Source organism: Miniopterus natalensis, chromosome 17 (assembly GCF_054644295.1).
Source record: "Miniopterus natalensis isolate mMinNat1 chromosome 17, mMinNat1.hap1, whole genome shotgun sequence".
Taxonomy (NCBI): Eukaryota; Metazoa; Chordata; class Mammalia; order Chiroptera; family Miniopteridae; genus Miniopterus; species Miniopterus natalensis.
In genome coordinates, this window is record NC_142097.1 from 23,250,077 (window position 1) to 23,270,255 (window position 20,179).

General features: G+C 56.3%; 2 protein-coding genes across 2 annotated transcripts; both read left to right on the forward strand.

Annotated features, from left to right (window-relative positions):
• Positions 1-215: 215 nt before the first annotated feature.
• HCRT (hypocretin neuropeptide precursor) lies at positions 216-1,469 on the forward strand. Its single transcript, XM_016202016.2, has 2 exons — positions 216-236; positions 1,098-1,469. The coding sequence occupies exons 1-2, from the start codon at positions 216-218 to the stop codon at positions 1,467-1,469; spliced, it is 393 nt and encodes a 130-aa protein (XP_016057502.2).
• A 2,378-nt stretch (positions 1,470-3,847) lies between these two features.
• On the forward strand, positions 3,848-19,906 carry KCNH4 (potassium voltage-gated channel subfamily H member 4). Its single transcript, XM_016222002.2, has 16 exons — positions 3,848-3,923; positions 5,793-6,026; positions 6,338-6,484; positions 6,610-6,737; positions 7,559-7,802; positions 8,143-8,300; positions 11,061-11,268; positions 12,338-12,532; positions 12,907-13,106; positions 14,916-15,165; positions 15,775-16,019; positions 16,598-16,636; positions 16,831-17,189; positions 17,424-17,530; positions 18,202-18,275; positions 19,511-19,906. The coding sequence occupies exons 1-16, from the start codon at positions 3,848-3,850 to the stop codon at positions 19,904-19,906; spliced, it is 3,060 nt and encodes a 1,019-aa protein (XP_016077488.2).
• The last annotated feature ends 273 nt before the right edge of the window (positions 19,907-20,179 follow it).

Consider the following 20,179-nt stretch of genomic DNA (forward strand, 5'->3'; position numbering starts at 1 on the left):
CTGGAGACGGCCCCCCTGTACAAGGCTAATCTTAGATTTGCCTTTGTCTAGCCCCAGTGTGGACGAAAGTGTCTGTCTCTCCCCACCCACCTCAGAGCATTATAAACCCCAGGCCCCTGGTAGCAGGTCACAGTCGACCGCCTCAAAGTTCCTAGCTATTTGGACCACTGGAGACGACACCTTTCCCTGCTACTCCACTCTGAGCTCCAGACACCATGCACCCTTCCTCTACAAAGGTAAAGACCTAAGGATGGAGGGGCCGCATCATACCAGGGGGCAGTGAGAGTGCTTGCTCGGGGGCTGGAAGAAAGGCTGAAAGTGTCTCCTCTCTTTGTTTTCTCCTACAAAGGCTCTGAGGGAGGCAGGCAGGGGACCGGGTGGACTCTTGGCCCAGAACCTGCCTTGGTTAACGTTCTATTGTGCTCTGCTCTCCTAAGAGCTCGTGTTTATTGAGCACTTACTCATCAGGTGCTGTTTGCACCTGTCATCTCGTTTCAATCTCCCAGCAACCCTGCACAGTAGGAATTATTTAATGCCCGGTTCACAAGTGAGGAGGCTGTGCCCCCTGATAGGGTAGGAAACTGGGCCGAAGCCCAGGTCAGTGTCCCCTGCAAAGGAGCAGGCAAACAAGGCGACAACGACTTGGGTGCTGCTAGTCCTTTATTTGCCCAGGTTTGCCGCCGTGGATAGTGGGAGTGGGATTCAATGGGGCCTGTTTCCCTGAGAGTACAAACTTCTGGTGCAGAGACAGACTCGGGCACACGTGTTTTCAGGCGGAGTGGTAAGCGCGCTAATGTGGGCACAATCAGAGTTAAGGCTGCTACCCAGAGGAGACAGGGATTCGTGCTGCCCAGGGGGGTCTCAAAAGGCTTCTTGGGAGAGATGCTGTGCTGGGACTTGGATGCGCAGGTAAAGAAGCCAGATGAGCCCCTTGCCCAACCCTTCACACAGCATTGCGAAGAGGCAGGAAAATGAAGGCACAGCGAGGGCGGGGCGCAGGCCAGGAGCGGGCGCAACCGCCTGGGCAGGACCTGGGCTCGGGGGCTGGCTGAGGGCGCGGCGGGAAGACCCCCAGCGCCGGGTCTCCACCTCCCTAGGTGTCCTGGGTCGCCGTGTCGCTGCTGCTGCTGCTCCTGCTGCCGCCCGCGCTGCTGTCGGCCCAGGCGGCCGCGCAGCCCCTGCCCGACTGCTGCCGCCAGAAGACGTGCTCCTGCCGCCTCTACGAGCTGCTGCACGGCGCGGGCAACCACGCCGCCGGCATCCTCACGCTGGGCAAGCGGCGGCCCGGCCCCCCAGGCCTGCAGGGCCGACTGCAGCGCCTCCTGCAGGCCAACGGCAACCACGCCGCCGGCATCCTAACCATGGGCCGCCGCGCAGGCGCAGAGCCAGCGCCGCGCCCCTGCCCCGGGCGCCGTTGTGCCGCTACCGCCGCCTCCTCTGTGGCTCCGGGGGGACGGGCCGCGGTTTGAGCCGGTGCTCAGACATTGACGTGGCCCTGCCCTCTCCCCTCTGCACGCCCGCTGTCAGCCCCCAGAAAATAAAGTGCAATAAAGAGGAGTCTCCGTTAATGTGGCCGGTGGCTGTTCCTGTGTGGTAGAGTCCTGCCCTCCAGGGGGCGTAAGAGTCTCGCGAACTGTAAAGAACCGAGGGCCTGGGAGCCGGGCTCTCGGGCAGCCCAGCTTGGGCGTCGTTGAACACGAAACACTCTTGGATGGGGAGCTCCCAGAACAAGGAAGGAATCGTGCGAGGCTTTGGGGTGCGTAAAGAATCGCAGATATGCGTGCTTGGAGGGGAGGGTGCAGGACACGCCCCTCGATGCTCTGCTGTACTGACCTTTAAGAAAAGACACGGGAGCGGAGGGAGAGCGAGGAAGGCTGCGCGGAGGAGCGGATGGGGGGCGGGGCGGGAGGGTTGGGAGTAGAGCCTGTGAAGAAGGCAAGGAACATGCGGTTCAACACGAATCGTCCAGAGTGGCTGCAGCGTGGGGTAGAGGGTGCGGGGAGAGGGGAGGCGCTGGAGGGGAGGCGGTTAGGTCGTGCAGCCCAGATGGTGAAGGCCCTCACAAGTCACCAGGCTTTGCATTTTATTCTGTAGGCAGCTGGGATGGGGCAAGATTTTCCTGAAACTTTATCAGAACACACCTGTTATGGGTCGAATTGTGCCCCCTCCCCAAACTCATATGTTGAAGTTCTAAACCCTCAGCACTTCAGAAGGTGACCTTATTTGGAGGGTCGTTGCAGATATTAGTTAAGATGAGGTCATATTGGAGTGGAACGGGCCTCCACTCCAATAGGACTAGTGTCCTTACAAAAAGGGGGGATTTGAACACAGAAAGGTACACAGAAAGAACCCATGTGAACATGAAAGCAGAGGTAGGTGATGCATCTACAAGCCAAAGATTGCCAGCAACCCACCAGAAGCTAGAAGAGGGATAGAACAGATTTTCCCTTACAGCTTTCAAAAGGAACCAATCCTGCCATCATCTTGAGCTTGGACTTCTACCTCCAGAATTGTGAGACAATAGATTTCAGTTAAGTACCCAGTTTGTGGTACTTTGTTACAGGAGTCCTAATAAAACAACCAAAAGTACACACAGAGAGATGTGACACTTTTAAGCAGTCTGATACTGGGCTCAGGCTTTGGGAGGAAAGGGGTGGGGGCACAACTGGCTTGCCATCTCTGGAGACCATCTTTCTATTTTCACTGGCTTTAGCTGTTTTGTTCTGGAAAGCAGTCATCCTGAGCCTCCACGCTCAGCTGCTCCAGTAATTTTCTGTTTCCGTGGTGAAAAATCCCGTGTCTGGTCTCACTTGCTCTACTGGTTAAATCTTGGAGAAGATGGAGTTCAAGGTCCACCAGCTCACCTTTGGAGATTGCAAACTGGCTCTGTTCACCTTGAAACTATCTTTCTCTGCCATAAACTTGCTTCCAGCCTCTCCTCCACTTGAATGGCAGCAGAGGGAAGGAGAGTTAACTCAAGACAATAGGAATAGGGAGAAAAGTGCTCTCCAACACACTTATTTTGTGCCAACGACATGCATTATGCTAGTAAATTATCACCACTGTATGAGGTAAAAATTATTAGCTCCATTTTACAGATGAGAAAAGTGAGGCTCGGGAAGGCTAAGTCACACATTTAGTCAATGGCGGAGCCAGGGACTCTACCTGGTGGGCTCCAAAGTCTTTTTCATCCACCCTGCTGGGCTCAGAATTTGCCAGTGTGCCCTGTGCAAACTGAGGCACAGCCTCTTTAACCTTTGCTGTCTCACGTTGGGGAGCAGGGACGCGAGAGTGCTGCAAAATAGCCCCGCTCCTGCAGGCAGCACTGTGCACTAGATCCATTGCCAGCGTGGGCGGAGCGTGGGGAACCCCGGGGGCGGAGCCACAGGGAGCGCCTGGGAAGCACGCTTGGGGGCGTGGCCACCCGGGAAGAGGCGTGTCTGACGCTCAGGCGCCGCACCGCCTCTTGCAGCCTCCGCTCGCGGTGGGCGTGTCTGGAATTCTCTCCGCGAGCGACTCGCGTGGGCCGCTCCCCTCCGGTAGGAGGGCCGCGGAGAGAGGTGCGGGTGTCACCGGTGGCCCCTCCCTGTGCGGGGCCACGTGGCGGGCGCGGGCGCGGGCCGTGCCCGGGGGAAAGAACCTGGCCCGTGGGGAAAAGAACCACAGAGGCGGCGCCCCGCTGAGCCGAAAGCTTTGGGTTCGGGAGCGTAGAGGCGGCAGCGGTTAGCGGGAGGGTAGGAGGCAGGCGGGCGCATGGGGCGCCCCGGCCCCGCCGGCAGCGCGCCCCCTTGGGCCCAGCCGAGCTGAACGCCCTCAGCGCCTGGCCTCGAACTCGCGCCCCGAGGCCATGCCGGTCATGAAGGGGTTGCTGGCCCCGCAAAACACCTTCCTGGACACTATCGCCACCCGCTTCGACGGCACGCGTGAGTGAGGCCTAGGCTGGGGCTGGGGGCTCGTGCTGGGGACCAAGACTCCTTCAGGGCCGGCTTGGTCTTCTGGATGTGGTGAGACCCGAGGCGAGGGGGGAGAGTGGAGCTGCGGGTCTAGGAACCCCCGGCGCCGCGGTGAAGGAACTGGGCGCGCTGTGCGAGGGGAGGCGGGAGAGAGCCAAGAGCGCGGGGGGCGGGGGGCAAGGTAAGGGGTGTGACCGAAGGCGTGAGGGCTCTGTGTGGGGCAAAACGGAGGAGAGGCCTTGGGAGGCGCCCACTCCTGGGTAGACCTCTGCTGGCCAGGGGCGCGTGTGTCGGTATCCGAGACCCGGAGGTCGGACCTCTGAGGTCTACTCCCAGACGGCTCCGGCATCCCCTTCCCCCAGGGAAAAGAGAGAGGGAGGGAGAGAAAGAGAAGAGATCAGACTTCAGCAGGACCTAGTTTAGATTAAGGTCACGCACCCCCAAATCGTGGCGCGTCTCTGTCTGAAGGAGGTGAGGCAGGAGGAGGGGGTGGGCCTTGTGAGGAAGGGAACGCCCTGGTCGCCCACCTTAGCGTGGTTTCCGCGTTCAGCACCTTGGACAGCCACACTCCTTCCCCGCCTCTTCTCCCGCCTTTCCCTTTTTCCTACTTTGCAGCCTAGAGGTCTCTGCCTGCCCCCTGGGCACCCTCGCCAGGTCTGAAAGATGGGGGAGCCCTGCCCGAGGGCTGAAACTGAGCTGCCGGGGCCCTACCCGCCTCCCCACCCTTCCTCCACACACGCCTCCCTTGTTTCCATAGCGCCCATCACCCAGGCGACGAGCTCTGGGATGGAGGAAGGAGGCTGCTGCCCAGGGCCCAGCACCTCCCAGGCACCCTCAGTGTCCCCATCAGCAGCCCCACCCTTAGACATTCATCCTTCCTAGCGCCCTGGGACTGGTGTGTCTCAGGGCCCTTCTCTCAGCTGAGACTCTGTCCCTGGATGGCCCATAGAGCCCCTCTGTGGCCTCCCACCCACTGGAACTGGAGGGAGCCAGCTCAGGTCCTGCTCCTGGTGGTTGCTGGAGCCACAACTTCATTGCCCAATCCTGTCAGAGTTTGAACACTGGGAACAGACCTGAAATTAGTTAAAAGGATGCTAACAAGAGGACCTTTCTTGGAAGGCAGGGAATGGGTTATTACTGTCTCCCTCGTCCCACGAAGGAGATTTGTGAGTTTGGGTAATCTCTGCCTTTTAGTTTCCTATCAATAAAATAGGTATGACATTGCCAGAATCTCTGCCCTCTGCACTCTCTAATAAGATGGCAGGGTAGTGGCTATGGGTGTGCTTTGAAAGCTGTGCGAATGTGGGGGAGTCATTTCACCTTCTCAGCGTAGCACAGACTGTTACCAGGGGTTTTCCCCAGGTAACTCATGTAACTCTCACAACAACCCTGTGAGGAAGCTATATTATCCCCCACTTTGCAGATAAAGAAGCTGAGACACAGAGGAGTTAATTAACTTGCTCAAGGTTACACAACCAGTGAGCAGCAGAGGTGGGTGCCGGAACCCATTCCCTAGCTCACCATGCTATGCTGCCTCCTACAGTAAGAGCTTTCTAGCTTGAAGGCAGAGAAATGAACCACATGAACTCTTGGGGTTCATTCTCCAATCTGCTAGTAGTCTCTGTCCCAGTTCCAGGCCACTCTTAAGCCTTGTCCTTTTGCTCTATCTCTTCTTATTTATTTCAGAATATCCCAAAGGGGATCCAGGAATCACATGGAAGCTGGGGAAGCTTCTGACTCTGTGACCTCTGACAACAGCTTGGGGGAGCCAGGTACTACCCACCTGGAAGCTGAGCTCCCCTCCTGGCCTTGACTGATCTTTACATCTTCTTCCCACAGACAGTAACTTCCTTCTGGCCAACGCACAGGGCCCAAGAGGCTTTCCCATCGTCTACTGCTCTGACGGCTTTTGCGAGCTCACAGGTTACGGCCGCACCGAGGTCATGCAGAAAACATGCAGTTGCCGTTTCCTCTACGGTGCAGAGACCAGTGAGCCAGCCCTGCAGAGGCTTCACAAGGCCCTGGAGGGCCATCAGGAGCACCGGACTGAAATTTGCTTCTACCGGAAGGATGGTGAGGGGCCTGGCCTGCAGCCCTGCCCAGACCCAGGCTTTACCCAGAGTCCAGTTGGCACAGTGGAAGCCTGGGTGCTGGTCCCCACACTACCACAACCACAAGCTGACTGTGTGACACTGAGTGCATCCCTGACCCGTTCTGGGCTTTGGTCTTCCCATATGGAAGGTGAAGGAGTCAGCTGATACAATATCTGGAGTTCTTTCCAACTCTAAACTGTTGCCAAACCCTTTGCCTATGCCCAGGAACCAAGGGGGGTTAGAGATGGCATGGGCTGCTCACCCTCCCCCTCCATCTTTCCACACCTACAGGCTCAGCCTTTTGGTGCCTCCTGGACATGATGCCCATCAAGAATGAGATGGGAGAGGTTGTGCTTTTCCTCTTTTCCTTCAAGGACATCACTCAGAGTGGAGGCCCAGGACTTGGCCCCCCAGGAAGCCATGGGGACAGTCGGCACGGTAACTGCAAGCCTGGGGAGAAGGCACGAATGGTCAGAGGTCTTTGCCCAAGGTCACACAGACATCTCCCTACCCAGCCTCATGGGATGTGCCCCCGCTTATCTCTATATCTTCCTTCCCAATAGAAAACTCCCTTGGCAGGAGGGGAGCCAGCTCAAGACTTCGATTTGCCAAGAGACAGAGCCATACTGTCCTACACAGGCTGACTGGCCACCTTGGCCGCCGGGGCCAGGGAAGCATGAAAACCAATAATGTGAGTCCTGTCTTCACTCCAACATCTCCCAGCTGTGATGCTGAGGCACCCTGTTACTGTCTCCCTGTTTCCCTGTCTCTGGTCTCCTTCCAGCGACTTGTTCCTCTGTCTGCCCATTTCTCATGTCCAACTCTGCTCTATCCCATGTCCCCTCTCATCTCCTTCCATCCCCATCTCCCTTGCTTCTTTGTGATTGACATTACTCTGCTCAGAAGTTGTCACAAGCCTGGGCTCTTGCACCAATTATATCACCTACCTCTCTGGCTGATAGGGTTACCCTATGGGGGGTGAAATCACAAGCTGTGGTCCTGGGGAGAAAGCCCTCACTGTGGGCCTCGCATCTAGCCCTGTGTACCACTCCTAGGACCCTGATAAAGCCACGGGGTCAAGTCTCCAACCCTCTGTGTAGTCCCTAGGGCTCTAGGGAACGGGGAGCCATGCCAGCCTCCCCTCACTCCTGGACATACTGATCTCCCACTGGGTCCCCAGAACCCAAGAGGAACTTGAGGGAGAAGTTAGTGACCCCTCAAGCTAGGGCGTGTGCCTGACTTGTCATCATATCCTTAAGCAGGGTGGAGGTCACAGCTTAAAATACTCTTCACAAAACATAATTGATTCCAAAAGGGGCCTGAGCAGTAGCTTGGCAGAGGGAAGAAGGGTCAGGTGCCAGCCCCTGAACCCTTCTCCTGCACCTTCTGTCTCTTCTCATGGTTGTGTTTACAGTGCCCACTCCCCCCTTTCCCAATCACCTGCCTCTCCCTCTCCCAGCCTTGGTTCCCCTTCCCCCCAAGTGTCCCCAACCATCACCCCTCTCCCCTTAGAACGTGTTTGAGCCAAAGCCATCAGTGCCCGAGTACAAGGTGGCCTCCGTGGGGGGGTCCCGCTGCCTCCTCCTCCACTACAGCGTCCCCAAGGCCGTGTGGGATGGCCTCATCCTGCTTGCCACCTTCTACGTTGCGGTCACCGTCCCCTACAATGTCTGCTTCTTGGGCAATGACGACACCCCCATCACTTCCCGACACACCCTTGTCAGTGACATTGCCGTGGAGATGCTTTTCATCCTGGGTGAGACCCTCTGCCCCACATACACTGGCGGGTGGGTGGAGGGACCCACTCGTCCAAGCCTCGCTCTATCCGGCGCTGCAGGACCTGGTCATTCAGAGCCCATCTATTTCTGGGTCTTTAAGTCCTAATGGTCCTTGTGCCCTGACTCCTGACCCCTGCAGCCTTCTGCCTCTAGACCTCTCCTCCCTAAGGACCAGCTAAAAGCCCAATCTGTCTCTAACTTCCCCATTCCTGCCTCTAACTCCATCCTGGGTCTCGAAGACTCCTTCCCAGTTTACCCAGTTCCTTGGCCTGAGTTTCTAGACCAAGACACCCCAGTAACAGCCTCTTGCACCCGCAGATATCATCCTGAACTTCCGCACCACCTATGTGTCACAGTCCGGCCAGGTGGTCTCCGCTCCTCGTTCCATTGGCCTTCACTACCTGGCCACCTGGTTCTTTGTTGACCTTATTGCTGCTCTGCCTTTTGACTTGCTTTACATCTTCAACATCACCGTGGTGAGTGACCCCAGTCCCACCGTGCAGCCTAACCTCCCAGCTTCAGCACAGCATCTCTCATTAAGGGATCGACTCCAAAGCCAGACTCAGTCTTTCCCATCAAACTATCTGTGAATATTTGTCAGGCATCTGCTCTAGGTAGAGCCCTGACCTAGGAGCTGAGAAGGATCTGAGAGGGTCTGCGCTTTTGGGGAGCTCAGCTCACAATCTCTGAGGGAAGCTAAGACAAATGAAAAGCTAAGTAGGGCTACCAAGGCAGCATTGGCCTGATGCCAAGTGAATGGTACTTTTCACATTTTTATTTAACAAACAACGGATGAGCATTTAGCTGTCTGCAAAGCACTGTGTGGTGCATGGTCACTGTGGGGTAAAGGGACAAATTCAGCCTCCAAGCAGCCAAGCTGGTGAGGGGGCAGGACTGCTGAAGGGGACAGCAGGAACAGAAGAGGTGAATGAAATGAAAAACAGGGCCTAGGAATTGTGCACAGAGGCTGGACATGGAGCTGGCTGATGTTGGAGTTCCAGGCTGAAATATGGGTGTGGGTAAAAATAACCTAAAATCTAGCCAGTGCCAAGAAGTTAAAAGCACCCCAGGTGGGCAGAGGCGACAGTGGCCTGGGAAGGGTTCCTGAGGGAGTGAGAGTAGACCCTAGATGAATGGTAGGATTTGGCTGGCAGGAGATGAGGAGAGAGAGCATTTGGGGGGAGCAGAGCAAACCCAGGCAAGGAGGGGGAGGTTGTGGGTGGGTTTGGACACAGAGTGCTAAGACCTGTGTCCTCCCAGCTCCTTAGGGACTGAAGGAAGTGCCCTTGAGTGGCCAGCTCTGCACCCAACCAGTAGGTAGTAGGTCTTCTCAAGTCCAGGGGGAGGGAGTCCCACCCTCTGTCCCCAGACCCCCTTGGTTTTGGGTGGGGAAGTGGAGAGCAGTTTCCCTGTGTGCTCCTCTCTCTGCCACACTTAGCTATAGTGGGAAACCACCTACACGCAGCCAGATTTAACTAGCTGCCAACAAGCCGTGGGCCTCTTCTGGCTGCTTACACGTGTGTGCATGCTCCCACACACGTGCATGTGTGTCTGCCCTGAGGCTCTGGCCATCCCTGGCAGAGCTCCCAACCCCTCCCCATCCCCTGTGCCCACCAGGCTGTGTCAGCTAAGCAGACAGCTGCCCCTGGGGAAAGAGAGAGCTACAGAGAGCATCTTGTCCCTCCTCCCAGGCAGTGCCCCCTCCTCTGGTAACTTGAGGAGCACTTTACCGTTTACTAAGTTCTTTCACACACATCATCACATAGGAGCCTCACAATAACGCTTCAGGGCAATTCTCTTGTCTTTTTCAGAGATGGATGCAGGGGCTTAGAGAGGTTAAGTGGCTTGCTGAAGGTCACACAGATAGCAGTGACAGGCAGGAGATTGGAACCAGGTCTCCAGACTCCTAGTCTAGTAGTCTTCCCAACATAGTACCCTGCTTTCCAGGAAACCAGGGTGCCGAGTGGAGGGTCTGGTGTAAAGGGAGGTGAGGAGCAGTGCTGGGGCCGGAGGGAGGAGCCAGGTCTGGGACAATCTGGTCCAAGGAGAGGGAGAGGAGGGTCCCAAGGGAGTGGGGCCCAGGGACAGCTGACTGGAGGAAGCCCTGAAGGACTAAAGTCAGGAGCTCTAGGAGCTGGGGGCAACCATTAAGCCCTGGAGAGCATCCACATGCGGGACTCGGGGCCCCCTCCTTCACCTAAAATGAGAGAAAATGTATGAGGCAGATCAGGAGGCGTGTAGGGCCAGGGATACCAGAGATGCTCCTGGAGGCCCCCACAAGGACAGTGAAGGGCCTTTGTACCAGGTTACCCACCAGAGCCCCCAGCCCCAGTAGTGAGAAGATAAGCCCCCACCTGCTGCTCATCTCCAAGACTGGAAGAGCTAACTGAAGCATTAATAACCACAATGGAAACAGTTGCGGTGGTAATATTAGCTAACATTTACAGGACCCTTACTAGTGCCACTAGCTCCACCAACCCCCATTTAGCACCATGAGGGTTGACATCTCGAAGCCCAGGCTCCCTCAGTCCCTGCTCTCCCTCCCTCAACATTGCAGCAAGACCCTTGCATCTGCAGCTGACCCACAAGGGGAAAGGTCCTTAAACCTTCCCCAGTCCTTGCCTGTCCCCACTCTACCATGCGTCTCTCAGATTTGAGGGTGACTTTCATCACAGCTACTGTTGTCACTAACAACCAGCTCTTGTCTGCAGCCGATTGTGCCTTGGACACTAGGGGCTTTGTGCAGGGGCAGAGGTCACTCTGTCCATTCACCCGCCTTTGACCAGGACTTACTTCTTCACGCCCCCAGTGCTAGGTTAGCATGACACAAAGTGGACTCTGGTGTTAGCCCAGATCTATCATTTCCTTGGTCTGTGACCTTGAGCAAGTCACTAACCTCTCTGAGCCTTAGTTTACTCATCTGCAAATTGGGAACAATGGTGAGACTTGGACTGAAGGCATAACTTTTCTTTTGAGGATTGCAAATACTTAAGCCGAGTCCCAACACATAGTAAGTACTTACTAAGTGTTAGCTGTTATTAGTTTTAGTGTTATTTTCCCACTCCCGCCATCTCCCCCTGCATTTCCCGGTCACCTCAGGACAGCAGAGACGTTTTCCCTGCTGCAGCTTCCCCTGGCTCCAGGGCATCTTATGGCACATGGAGGTGGAACATGGGGGGACAGGGAGGCTCTGAGGAGTAGTGCCTCTGATAGCCTCCCCCGCCACACCCCTGCAGACATCTCTGGTGCACCTGCTGAAGACAGTGCGGCTGCTGCGGCTGCTGCGGCTGCTGCAGAAGCTGGAGCGGTACTCGCAGTGCAGCGCCGTGGTGCTCACACTGCTCATGTCCGCCTTTGCGCTCCTTGCCCACTGGATGGCTTGTGTCTGGTATGTCATCGGGCGCCAGGAGATGGAGGCCAATGACCCGCTGCTCTGGGACATCGGTGAGCCAGTGACCCTAGATGTTCCCTGACCAACCATTCACCTGCCCTGTCCCCTCAGGCACCCAAGCTGACACCTCCACCAGGACCCCCACCCACCACCCACATTCCTCTGTTCATCCAGCCAACGTGCATAGAGCTCCTTCTGGATCAAACATAAGAATACTGATGTATAGACGAGGCCTTTGCCTTCCCGGGACCTCACAGCCTAGCAGGGGAGCAGGATCGGTGATAGGCAACCAAAGTACAGCATGGGGCACACTCTAGCAGCAGAGGCAGAGGGAGCAGTGTTTCTCCCTGGCCCCTTCAGGTGGCTCCCTACTGCCGTCAAAACAGAGACCACACTGCACACCCCACGTAGCGCTGCAGCCTCCCCCGTCCCCACCTGCCTTCTCCAGCCCACACCCCCTGTGCTGCGGCCACCCTGGCCTCCCCCCGGCACCCAAGTTGTACTGTTTTCTCCCTTTGACTCTTGAACATGTTCTCCTCTCCGGAGTCCTTTTCTTTTTATCTTCCCTCCCTTCACCTAGGTGGCTTATCTATTCCTTGCAGTTTCAGCTAAAATGCTCTGTCTTAAGGGGGCCTTTCAGGAACCACACTCTCCCCCCACCCATTGTGGTGCCTCTCCCTAACCCCGTATGTCTCCTAAGGCACCCTATATCTCCCTTTGAGTAGTTCACCTCCCACCTGTAATGACTTATTTCATGTCTCTTTCCCCCTCCAGACTGTAATTTCCACCAGGGTAGGGAGAATGGCTGGCTGGGCCCAGTCCCAGCACCCTGTACACAGGAGGCGCTCCATAAGTGGCAGAAGCCCCTGAACAGTCAGCAGCGTAGGGAGTTGGTAGCCTTGAACTGCACCCTAGGGAGTTGGTAGCCTTGAACTGCACCCGTAACCAGGTCGCCTGGGGGCGGCCCAGGCGAAGGCCGCTCCTCACATTTCCTGTGCCAACCCACACAAACCTCCCCTCTCCTCGGTAAATACTTGACCAAAGCCAAGTGCAGGCGCTCAGGGAAACCCAGTTCGCCACCACTGGTGCAGCGGGGGCTCCTTGCGTCCCTCCACCCTCCAGGCTGGCTGCACGAGCTGGGCAAGCGGCTGGAGGTGCCCTATGTCAACGGCTCGGAGGGCGGCCCGTCTCGTCGCAGCGCCTACATTGCCGCGCTTTACTTCACGCTAAGCAGCCTCACCAGCGTGGGCTTTGGCAACGTGTGCGCCAACACCGACGTGGAGAAGATCTTCTCCATCTGCACTATGCTCATAGGCGGTGAGGCCAGGCCCGCGCAGCCCCGGTGCAGACAGGGAAGCTGGGGCGCAAAGGCGGCCATCCAGACAGTCCTGCAGTCACTCATAGACGTTTCCTCTGAGCCTGGGGGATGCCACAGACAGGCGTGGTCTCCTGCTAAGGGGGTGGGAAACTCAAGTTCATGACCTAACTGGGGGGGGCGGGGATGAGAGGAGCGTCAGGTCTGACCCCTCTAGGGACCACTCTCTATTTCCCTCCCCAAGCCAGCACCTGGCACCAGGGAGGCACGTAGGAGCCCACTGGCTCTCCTGCCCTTCCCTAGGGACCCAGAGGCCCGTCCAGGGCAGGGTGGGTTTGCGAGCGGGGCCCGCCCTAACCTGCCGCCCCTGCTGCAGCGCTCATGCACGCCGTGGTGTTCGGCAACGTCACGGCCATCATCCAGCGCATGTACTCGCGCCGCTCGCTCTACCACCGTCGCATGAAGGACCTCAAGGACTTCATCCGCGTGCACCGCCTGCCGCGGGCGCTCAAGCAGCGCATGCTCGAGTACTTCCAGACCACGTGGGCTGTCAACAGCGGCATCGACGCCAACGAGGTAGTGTGCGGGGCTCCTGGTCGGCGCCCCCTGGCGGTGCGGCGGGGAAGGGGGCACAGCCTCCCCGGGTTTGCAGCGGAGGCAGATGGGGGCCAGGGAGGTGAGGTGTTATTCACAAGGGCACACACCCACCCAAATCCACATCCCTTTTCCTGTGCACTAGAATGAGGGGGCTGAAAGGGAGCTCAGGCCGCAGCTAATGCCATGCTCCCTTCAGCCACCATTGCCCGAGCGCCTGTTGCGGGCCAGGCGCTGTGCTGGACACTGCGAGCTCCGAGGTGATCACACTCAGCTCTTTCCCTCAGGGAGACACCAGTCTAGTAAGGGAGGCAGACAGGTACATAAATTACACAGTGAATGGGACTCTGCTGGAGGGATGTATGTGCTACTTGGGATCCCCATTGTGTCTGGGCCTAGAGGAGTCGGGGAATGTGGCACAGAAGAGGGGACACCGTGAAGGACAAGAAGGAAGTTGGCCTGCTACCAGAAGGCTATTCCTGGCAGAAAGAGCAATAGGGACTCAGGTCCATAAATGTGGACACAAAAGAGCAGGGTGAGTTCAGGAAACTGAAAGTAGTTCAGTGAGCCATCAGGAACGGGAGTGTGAGCACTGTGGAGGGTGGATAGGGAGAGGAGAGCAGGCCCAGGTCATCGATTGCCTTGACTTTAGATTTTATCCTACAACATGTTTAGGTTGGGGAGTGGTCTGGGGAATCTAGGAGATATTTCTGAGAGCAGGTGCCATGGGACTTGGTGATCCTGATTGCAGAAGAGGAGCTCAGAGTGATTCCCAAGTTTCTGGTTTCGGGAAAGGGGTGTGATGGGAGCATACAAAAGGGAGACTGTACATAGGGGTGAAAATGAGAGTCCAGTGTGGTGCCTGTGGTGCCCTGGAGGTAGTTTAAAATATAGGTCTGGAGCCCAACTGGCGTGGCTCAGCAGTTGAGCATTGACCTATGATCCAGGAGATCGTGGTTCAATTCCCAGTCAGGGCACATGCCTGGGGTGTGGGCTCGATCCCCAGTAGGGGGTGTGCAGGAGGCAGCCGATCAATGACTCATCATTGATGTTTCTATCTCTCTCTCCCTCTCCCTTCCTCTCTCTGTGAAATCAATAAAAATATATTTTAAAAAATCTTTAATATATATCTGGACCCAGATGTAGGGCTCCAAGCTCACAGGGAGTGAGGAAGTCGTGGAGCTGATTGTCATGATGCAGGGAGAGTGTGGAAAGTTAGAAGACAACCAAGGAGGTACACTGAGGAAGAGGAGCCTGGGGAGGCAACAAGCCACAGTGGCCAAAGGGCTCCATAGCATGAGGATGGAACTGTGAATATTAAGTGTGGCTCCTAAGGGTCATTGGTAATATTCAAGGTCTAGTGTAACCCTGCAGTTCACAAATGGCCCAGAGAGAGGAAATGGATTGCTCAAGGTCCACGGGGATTTAGGAGCAGAGCTGACTTCTAGTCTCCTGACTTCCAGTTTGAGGCTGACCCACCAGGGACGGTCCTTGCATTTTTGGGGTTGAGTAACCAGGACATTTGTGAGTGACTAGTGTGTGTAACCAAGGTTAGTGGACAGACAGGAAAAGATCTAGTCTCTGCCCCAGCAGTCAGGTCAGGAGGTCCACACACAAGTAAAATTGAGGTTAGACTCACAGAAGTCTTCTGGGAGGTCAGAAATGGGTAACTTCAAAGCAAAGGGCAAGTTAGAGCTTTCTCCTTGGAGACAGCCCAGCACATTTGGAGAAATCAAGTAGTAGCTGCGGGGGGGGGGGGGGGGGCCAGAACGACCTGTGCCCCTTACGCAGTTACTGCGGGACTTCCCGGAGGAGCTGAGAGCTGACATTGCTATGCACCTGAATCGGGAGATCCTGCAGCTGCCGCTGTTCCGAGCAGCCAGCAGGGGCTGCCTGCGGGCCCTCTCCCTGCACATCAAGACTTCATTCTGTGCTCCGGGCGAGTACCTGTTGCGCCGTGGGGACGCCCTGCAGGCCCACTACTATGTCTGCTCAGGCTCGCTTGAGGTGCTCCGTGACAACATGGTGCTGGCCATCCTGGGTGAGAATCCCACCGCCACCTACTACCTACCCTGGAACCTTCCCCCAGAGGCCTTGTGAGTGACCAAGAATCTAGGGACTGGGATACTCCTAGTAGATATCTGGAATTCCTGCTGAGGAGTACTCTTTCTTGGTCCCTTCACCCTACTACCTTTCGACTGTTCCCCTCAGGCCCTCCCTTAATACCATTGGCCATCCTTCAACCCATCAACCCTTCCTCAGTGACTGTCCCCCAAATTAATTGACTCTTCACCATTGACCTTCAACCCCATTGACCTTTACCCTTTAACTGACTGCCCTGGTCATTCTTTATTGATCATTCAATTCCACTGATCATCCCTCCAGCCTTACTGACATCCCTCCAGCCTTACTGACATCCTTCCAGCCTTACCGACATCTCTCATTAACTGTGTCCCAGCTTCACCAGTCCTTCTTCCCTGATCTTTTCCCAATTCCATTGGTCATTTCCACCAGTCCCACTGATTGTCCCTCCTTCAACCATCTTTCAAACATACTGACCACCCTTCAAGGCCATTGACTAGTTATATCCTCTTGGTTCTTCTGCCCAGCTGACTGGCCCCAGCTCACTGTCTCCATCCCTTACCCACAGGGAAGGGGGACCTGATCGGGGCAGATACCACTGAGCCAGGGCGGGAGCCTGGGTCAGAAGCAAGCCCAAGCTGTGTGCTGAAGACCAGCGCTGACGTGAAGGCACTGACCTACTGTGGCCTGCAGCAGCTGAGCAGCCGAGGGCTGGCAGAGGTCCTGAGGCTCTATCCTGAGTACAGGGCTGCTTTCCAGGCTGGCCTGCCCCGGGACCTCACTTTCAACCTTCGCCAGGGCTCTGACACCTATGTATGTAGACCCCCTATGGCCTTCATCTCCTCTGAAGTTCCTTCCTTCAAAGCAGACCTCTCCCAGCCTCAGAGAGCCTCATGCATTGCATTCCACCCTGTAAAGTCCTTTCTCAACCACAGGCACACCCATCCATTGCCCCTTCCATGCTTAACATCTTCCAACCCCATGGACCATCTCTTACCACCTTTACTTCCAACTGTACTGACCCATCTCCTGTTGGCCACCTCTCAGCTTCACTCCAGACTCCCCAAAGGACCCCCACTTTGGAAACAATCCCTCTCATGTGCCCCTCTATCAAGTCCATCTCTGTACTGGGCACCATCCCCTGGGGCTTCCTCACTCACCAAGCATTTCCTGAGCCCATTTTGGTTAAGGTCTGTAGGTTACACCCTAGGCCTTTGTCACCCTGACTGTCCCACTCAGGATTTCCCTGAGTCAGAGTTGGAGGTATCTCTGACTCAAATTCACAAAAAGGTCCCATATTCTCAAACCCCACAACACTGGTGGGTGAGACTAGGAGTTGCACTAATGGAGTGGGGAGGCGTGAGTAAGCTGGATCCCCTCTGCCCCTACAGGGCCTCAGCCACTTCTCCCAATCCCCTCGGCTCTCCCAGGTAACACTCCCTTCCTGGGTGGGGTTGAAGTTGCATGGGGAAGAGGGGAGAGTGGGGGCACCTTTCCTTGGCTCCTCTGCTGCAGGGAGAAGGGAGAGGGGATGGGGAACATCGTCTGCCAGTGAAGACTGTTGCTTAATGAAGGGGACTGTAGTTCACTGCCCTGCAACATCAGCTGCCTCCTCCATCCACAGCCCTGCTTGGAAAGCCTTGGCTCCTCCTCAGACAAGACCCTGCCATCCATCACAGAGCCCGAGCCTGGGTCAGAGCCTGGAGGTGGTCCCAGGCCCCGCCGGCCCCACCTGCTGCCCAACCTTAGCCCAGCACGACCCCGGGGTTCCCTGGTCAGACTTTTGGGCGAGGAGCTATCCCCATTCTCAGCCCTTGTCTCCTCCCCTTCCCTGTCCCCATCCCCATCCCCATCCCCTGCCCTGGCTGGCCGAGGCCACAGCCCCTCCTCTCATGGTCCCCCGAGGGGCTCTGCTGCCAGGAAGCCCCCCCAGCTTCTTATTCCCCCACTGGGAACCTTTGGACCTTCGGACCTCAGTCCTCGGTGAGACACCAGCCTCCCCTGCCTTCCCTATAACACCACTGACTTCCAGAACCTTCTCTGGGCTCTGTCCCCAGTGCTCCCCACTGTCTGTGCCACCACAGCTTGCAACCCCACCCCTTTGACCATTGCTCCTCCTCAACTCCCTGGCACTGCTGACTCCATTCACTCTCTGCCTGCTCTGCTCTGGCCCTTACTCTCTCCCCATGGGAATCATGACCACTGCCCCTGTCCCAGGGTAGTGGATGGCATTGAGGACTCTGGCAGCACAGTGGAAGCCCCTACATTCCAGTTCAGCAGGAGGCCTGAGCACCCTAGGCCCCACTCTCAGGCCCCTCCTACAGGTAAGGGCCAGCAGTGGACTTCAACTCTTGTCACCCATTTATCTGCAATTCATTCATTCATTCATTCATTCATCCATCTATCCACCCATCCATCCATCTTCCCATCCCATGTGTAGTAAGGGCCCACCATGTGCCAGGTGCTGTGCTGGTAATACGCAGATAAACCAGAGCTGGCCCGCACTCCTGGTGAACTCCCTATCTAGTGGGGGAGACACTGGTATACTCAGATAAATGATTCCAGAACAGTGTGCTCAGTACCACAGCTGAGACAAGAACAGGGGTATGAGATAGGAAAGGAGAGTTCCCCTAACTCTCCTAGAGGGGGGGACTCTTGAGTTGGATCATAAAGGGTGGGTAGGAGTTTGAGGGGTGGAATAAGGCAGTTGTTCTAAGGCATAAAGGCATGACAAGAGCATGTTATGTTCAGATGTCAAAAAGAAGATCCTTAGTGCCTAGAGCTGCGGGAACCAGAAGGATTGGGGGGGGGGGGAGGCTGGGGAAGTCATAGGACCTCAAAACCAGCCTGAGAGTTTGGTTTCCCTATCATCCTGACCCCAGAGCTTCCTTTCCCCTTGCTCTCTGCCTACCCAGCGACAGGAGGGGACCGGGCCCAAGCTGTAGACTCATGTTCCCTGCACTCACTGCATCCCTTCACCCCATTCTGCCTGCAGGGACCAGGCCCAGCCGGGGACTAGCCACTGAAGCTGAGGAGGTGAAGGAGAAAGTCTGCCTGCTGAACCAGGAGGTTGGTTGGTGCTGGGTCCTCCCCTCCAACTTTGGAGAATATCATTCTGGGATCAGAGGCATACCTCATATAAAAGCATTTCAGGATTTGGAGTCAAAGTGCTGAATTTAAATATTCACACTAGCTGGATGACCTTGGGCAAGTCCCATAACCACTCTGAACTTTGATTTCCTCATCTAAAAATGGGGGAAATAATGCGTTCTTCCCAGAGTTGTTGCGAGGATGCGATGAGAGCGCACCCATGGCTGGCCCAGTCCCTGGCCCAGTCTAAGTATTCAGTGATCACTGCTTCTCCTCTTTCCCAGCTGGCTCAGGTTGTCCTGCCAGGAAAGAGGGCCCCTCCTCCCTGCACCACTGTGGGATGCTCTCCTGCACAGAATGGCCCCCTACCAAATCTCAATGCTCCAGGCCTTACCCTTACCCCAGCCCTGGGAAATGAGTACTAAGCAAACACGGGGGCCAGAAGGTGGGGAGGCTGAGGAGCCTTCAGCCTTGGGGGACCTGGAGCCCGATGTCTGAATCCTGGTCAGGAAGAGCCCAGACTCTGTATGCCGGCTCTGCCTCTGCTTCCTTCCCAGGGATCTCAGAGTCGTGGCCACAGCGAAGCCCCGCCCAGCCCCTGGGAGTTGTCCATCCCTCCTTCTGATAAACATCCAGCTTCCCAGGGGAGCACCTGGGCTGGGGCGGGGCTGGGGCGGGGCCACCCCCTGTTCAGCGACATTGAGGGCCAGCCCTGCTGCTGCTCACAGTTTTAGGCCAGTGGCTCCACTTGAGTGTCTATGGGCACGTGGGAAACCTGGTACAATGTAGACTCCTGGGTCTCGCCCAACTTGGAATGTCTGGGGTAAGCCCAGAAATCTTCATTTTTATAAGTTTCTCAGTTGATTATGTACTCCCTGAAATTTGAAAAACACTTGACCTTGTGTGATGGATTTATCTCACAGTAAGGCTACATCTGTCTCTTCAAAGCCATGCATCCTCTTTGAGCACATTTTTCTACATCTTGTAAAAGTGAGGTGTCGGGGAGGATGGCAATAGCTGCTGTCCCTAATCCTTTTTGGAAATTGTCTGGGGTATTTACATCTAGATAAAAATAAGTCCTGCCCCGCCTTCTTCTCAGGGTGACCATGAGCAGAGTGGTTATGAAAGGACTTTGTAAACTGTAGAGGGGGGTGCACTTAGGAGGGTAGTGATTGTTATGACACCTGGGAAACAATTTGATGTGTTTTCAACAGATCTCTCGCCTTAACCAAGAAGTGTCTCAGCTCAGCCAGGAGCTCCGACACATGATGGGCCTGCTGCAGGCCAGGCTGGGTCCCCCAGGCCACCCAACAGTGTCAGCTTGGCCCTCAGACCCTCCATGCCTCCAGCCAAGGCCTCCACGCATCTCTCCCTGTCTGTCAAGACCGCCTTCTAGCCTCCAGGATACTACTCTCGCTGAGGTCCACTGCCCAGCCACTGTGGGGACAGCAGAGATGGAGGCTATCCACCCCAACCTCAGACCCTACGTGTTGTCTCCCTACCCCTCAGAGCCTGACCCTCTGGGACCCTCCCCAGTGCCAGAGGCCTCACTCCCAACCCCAAGCCTCATGAGGCACAGCTCCAGGTCCAGGTCAGACACATTCCACTGACTCTGGCCCTGGGCCCAGGCCTCTCTGGTGTGGGCATTGCCACCTGCCATCAGGGAGGGGCTGAGCCCATGGCCTCCTGCCTCAGGTCAGCAGCCACCAGCTGGTCTGGTTGGCTCTGGATTCTCAGGACTTTTTTCACAAAGCCTGGTCACTTCCGACCCTCTTCCCTTCCCCAAACCTTCTCCTTCTCCCTCCTCTGGGAGGGGAGCCACCTAAGGCCATGGAACCCACCAGGCATGAGACAGAGCGCGGTGCCCATTGGCCTGGGAAGAT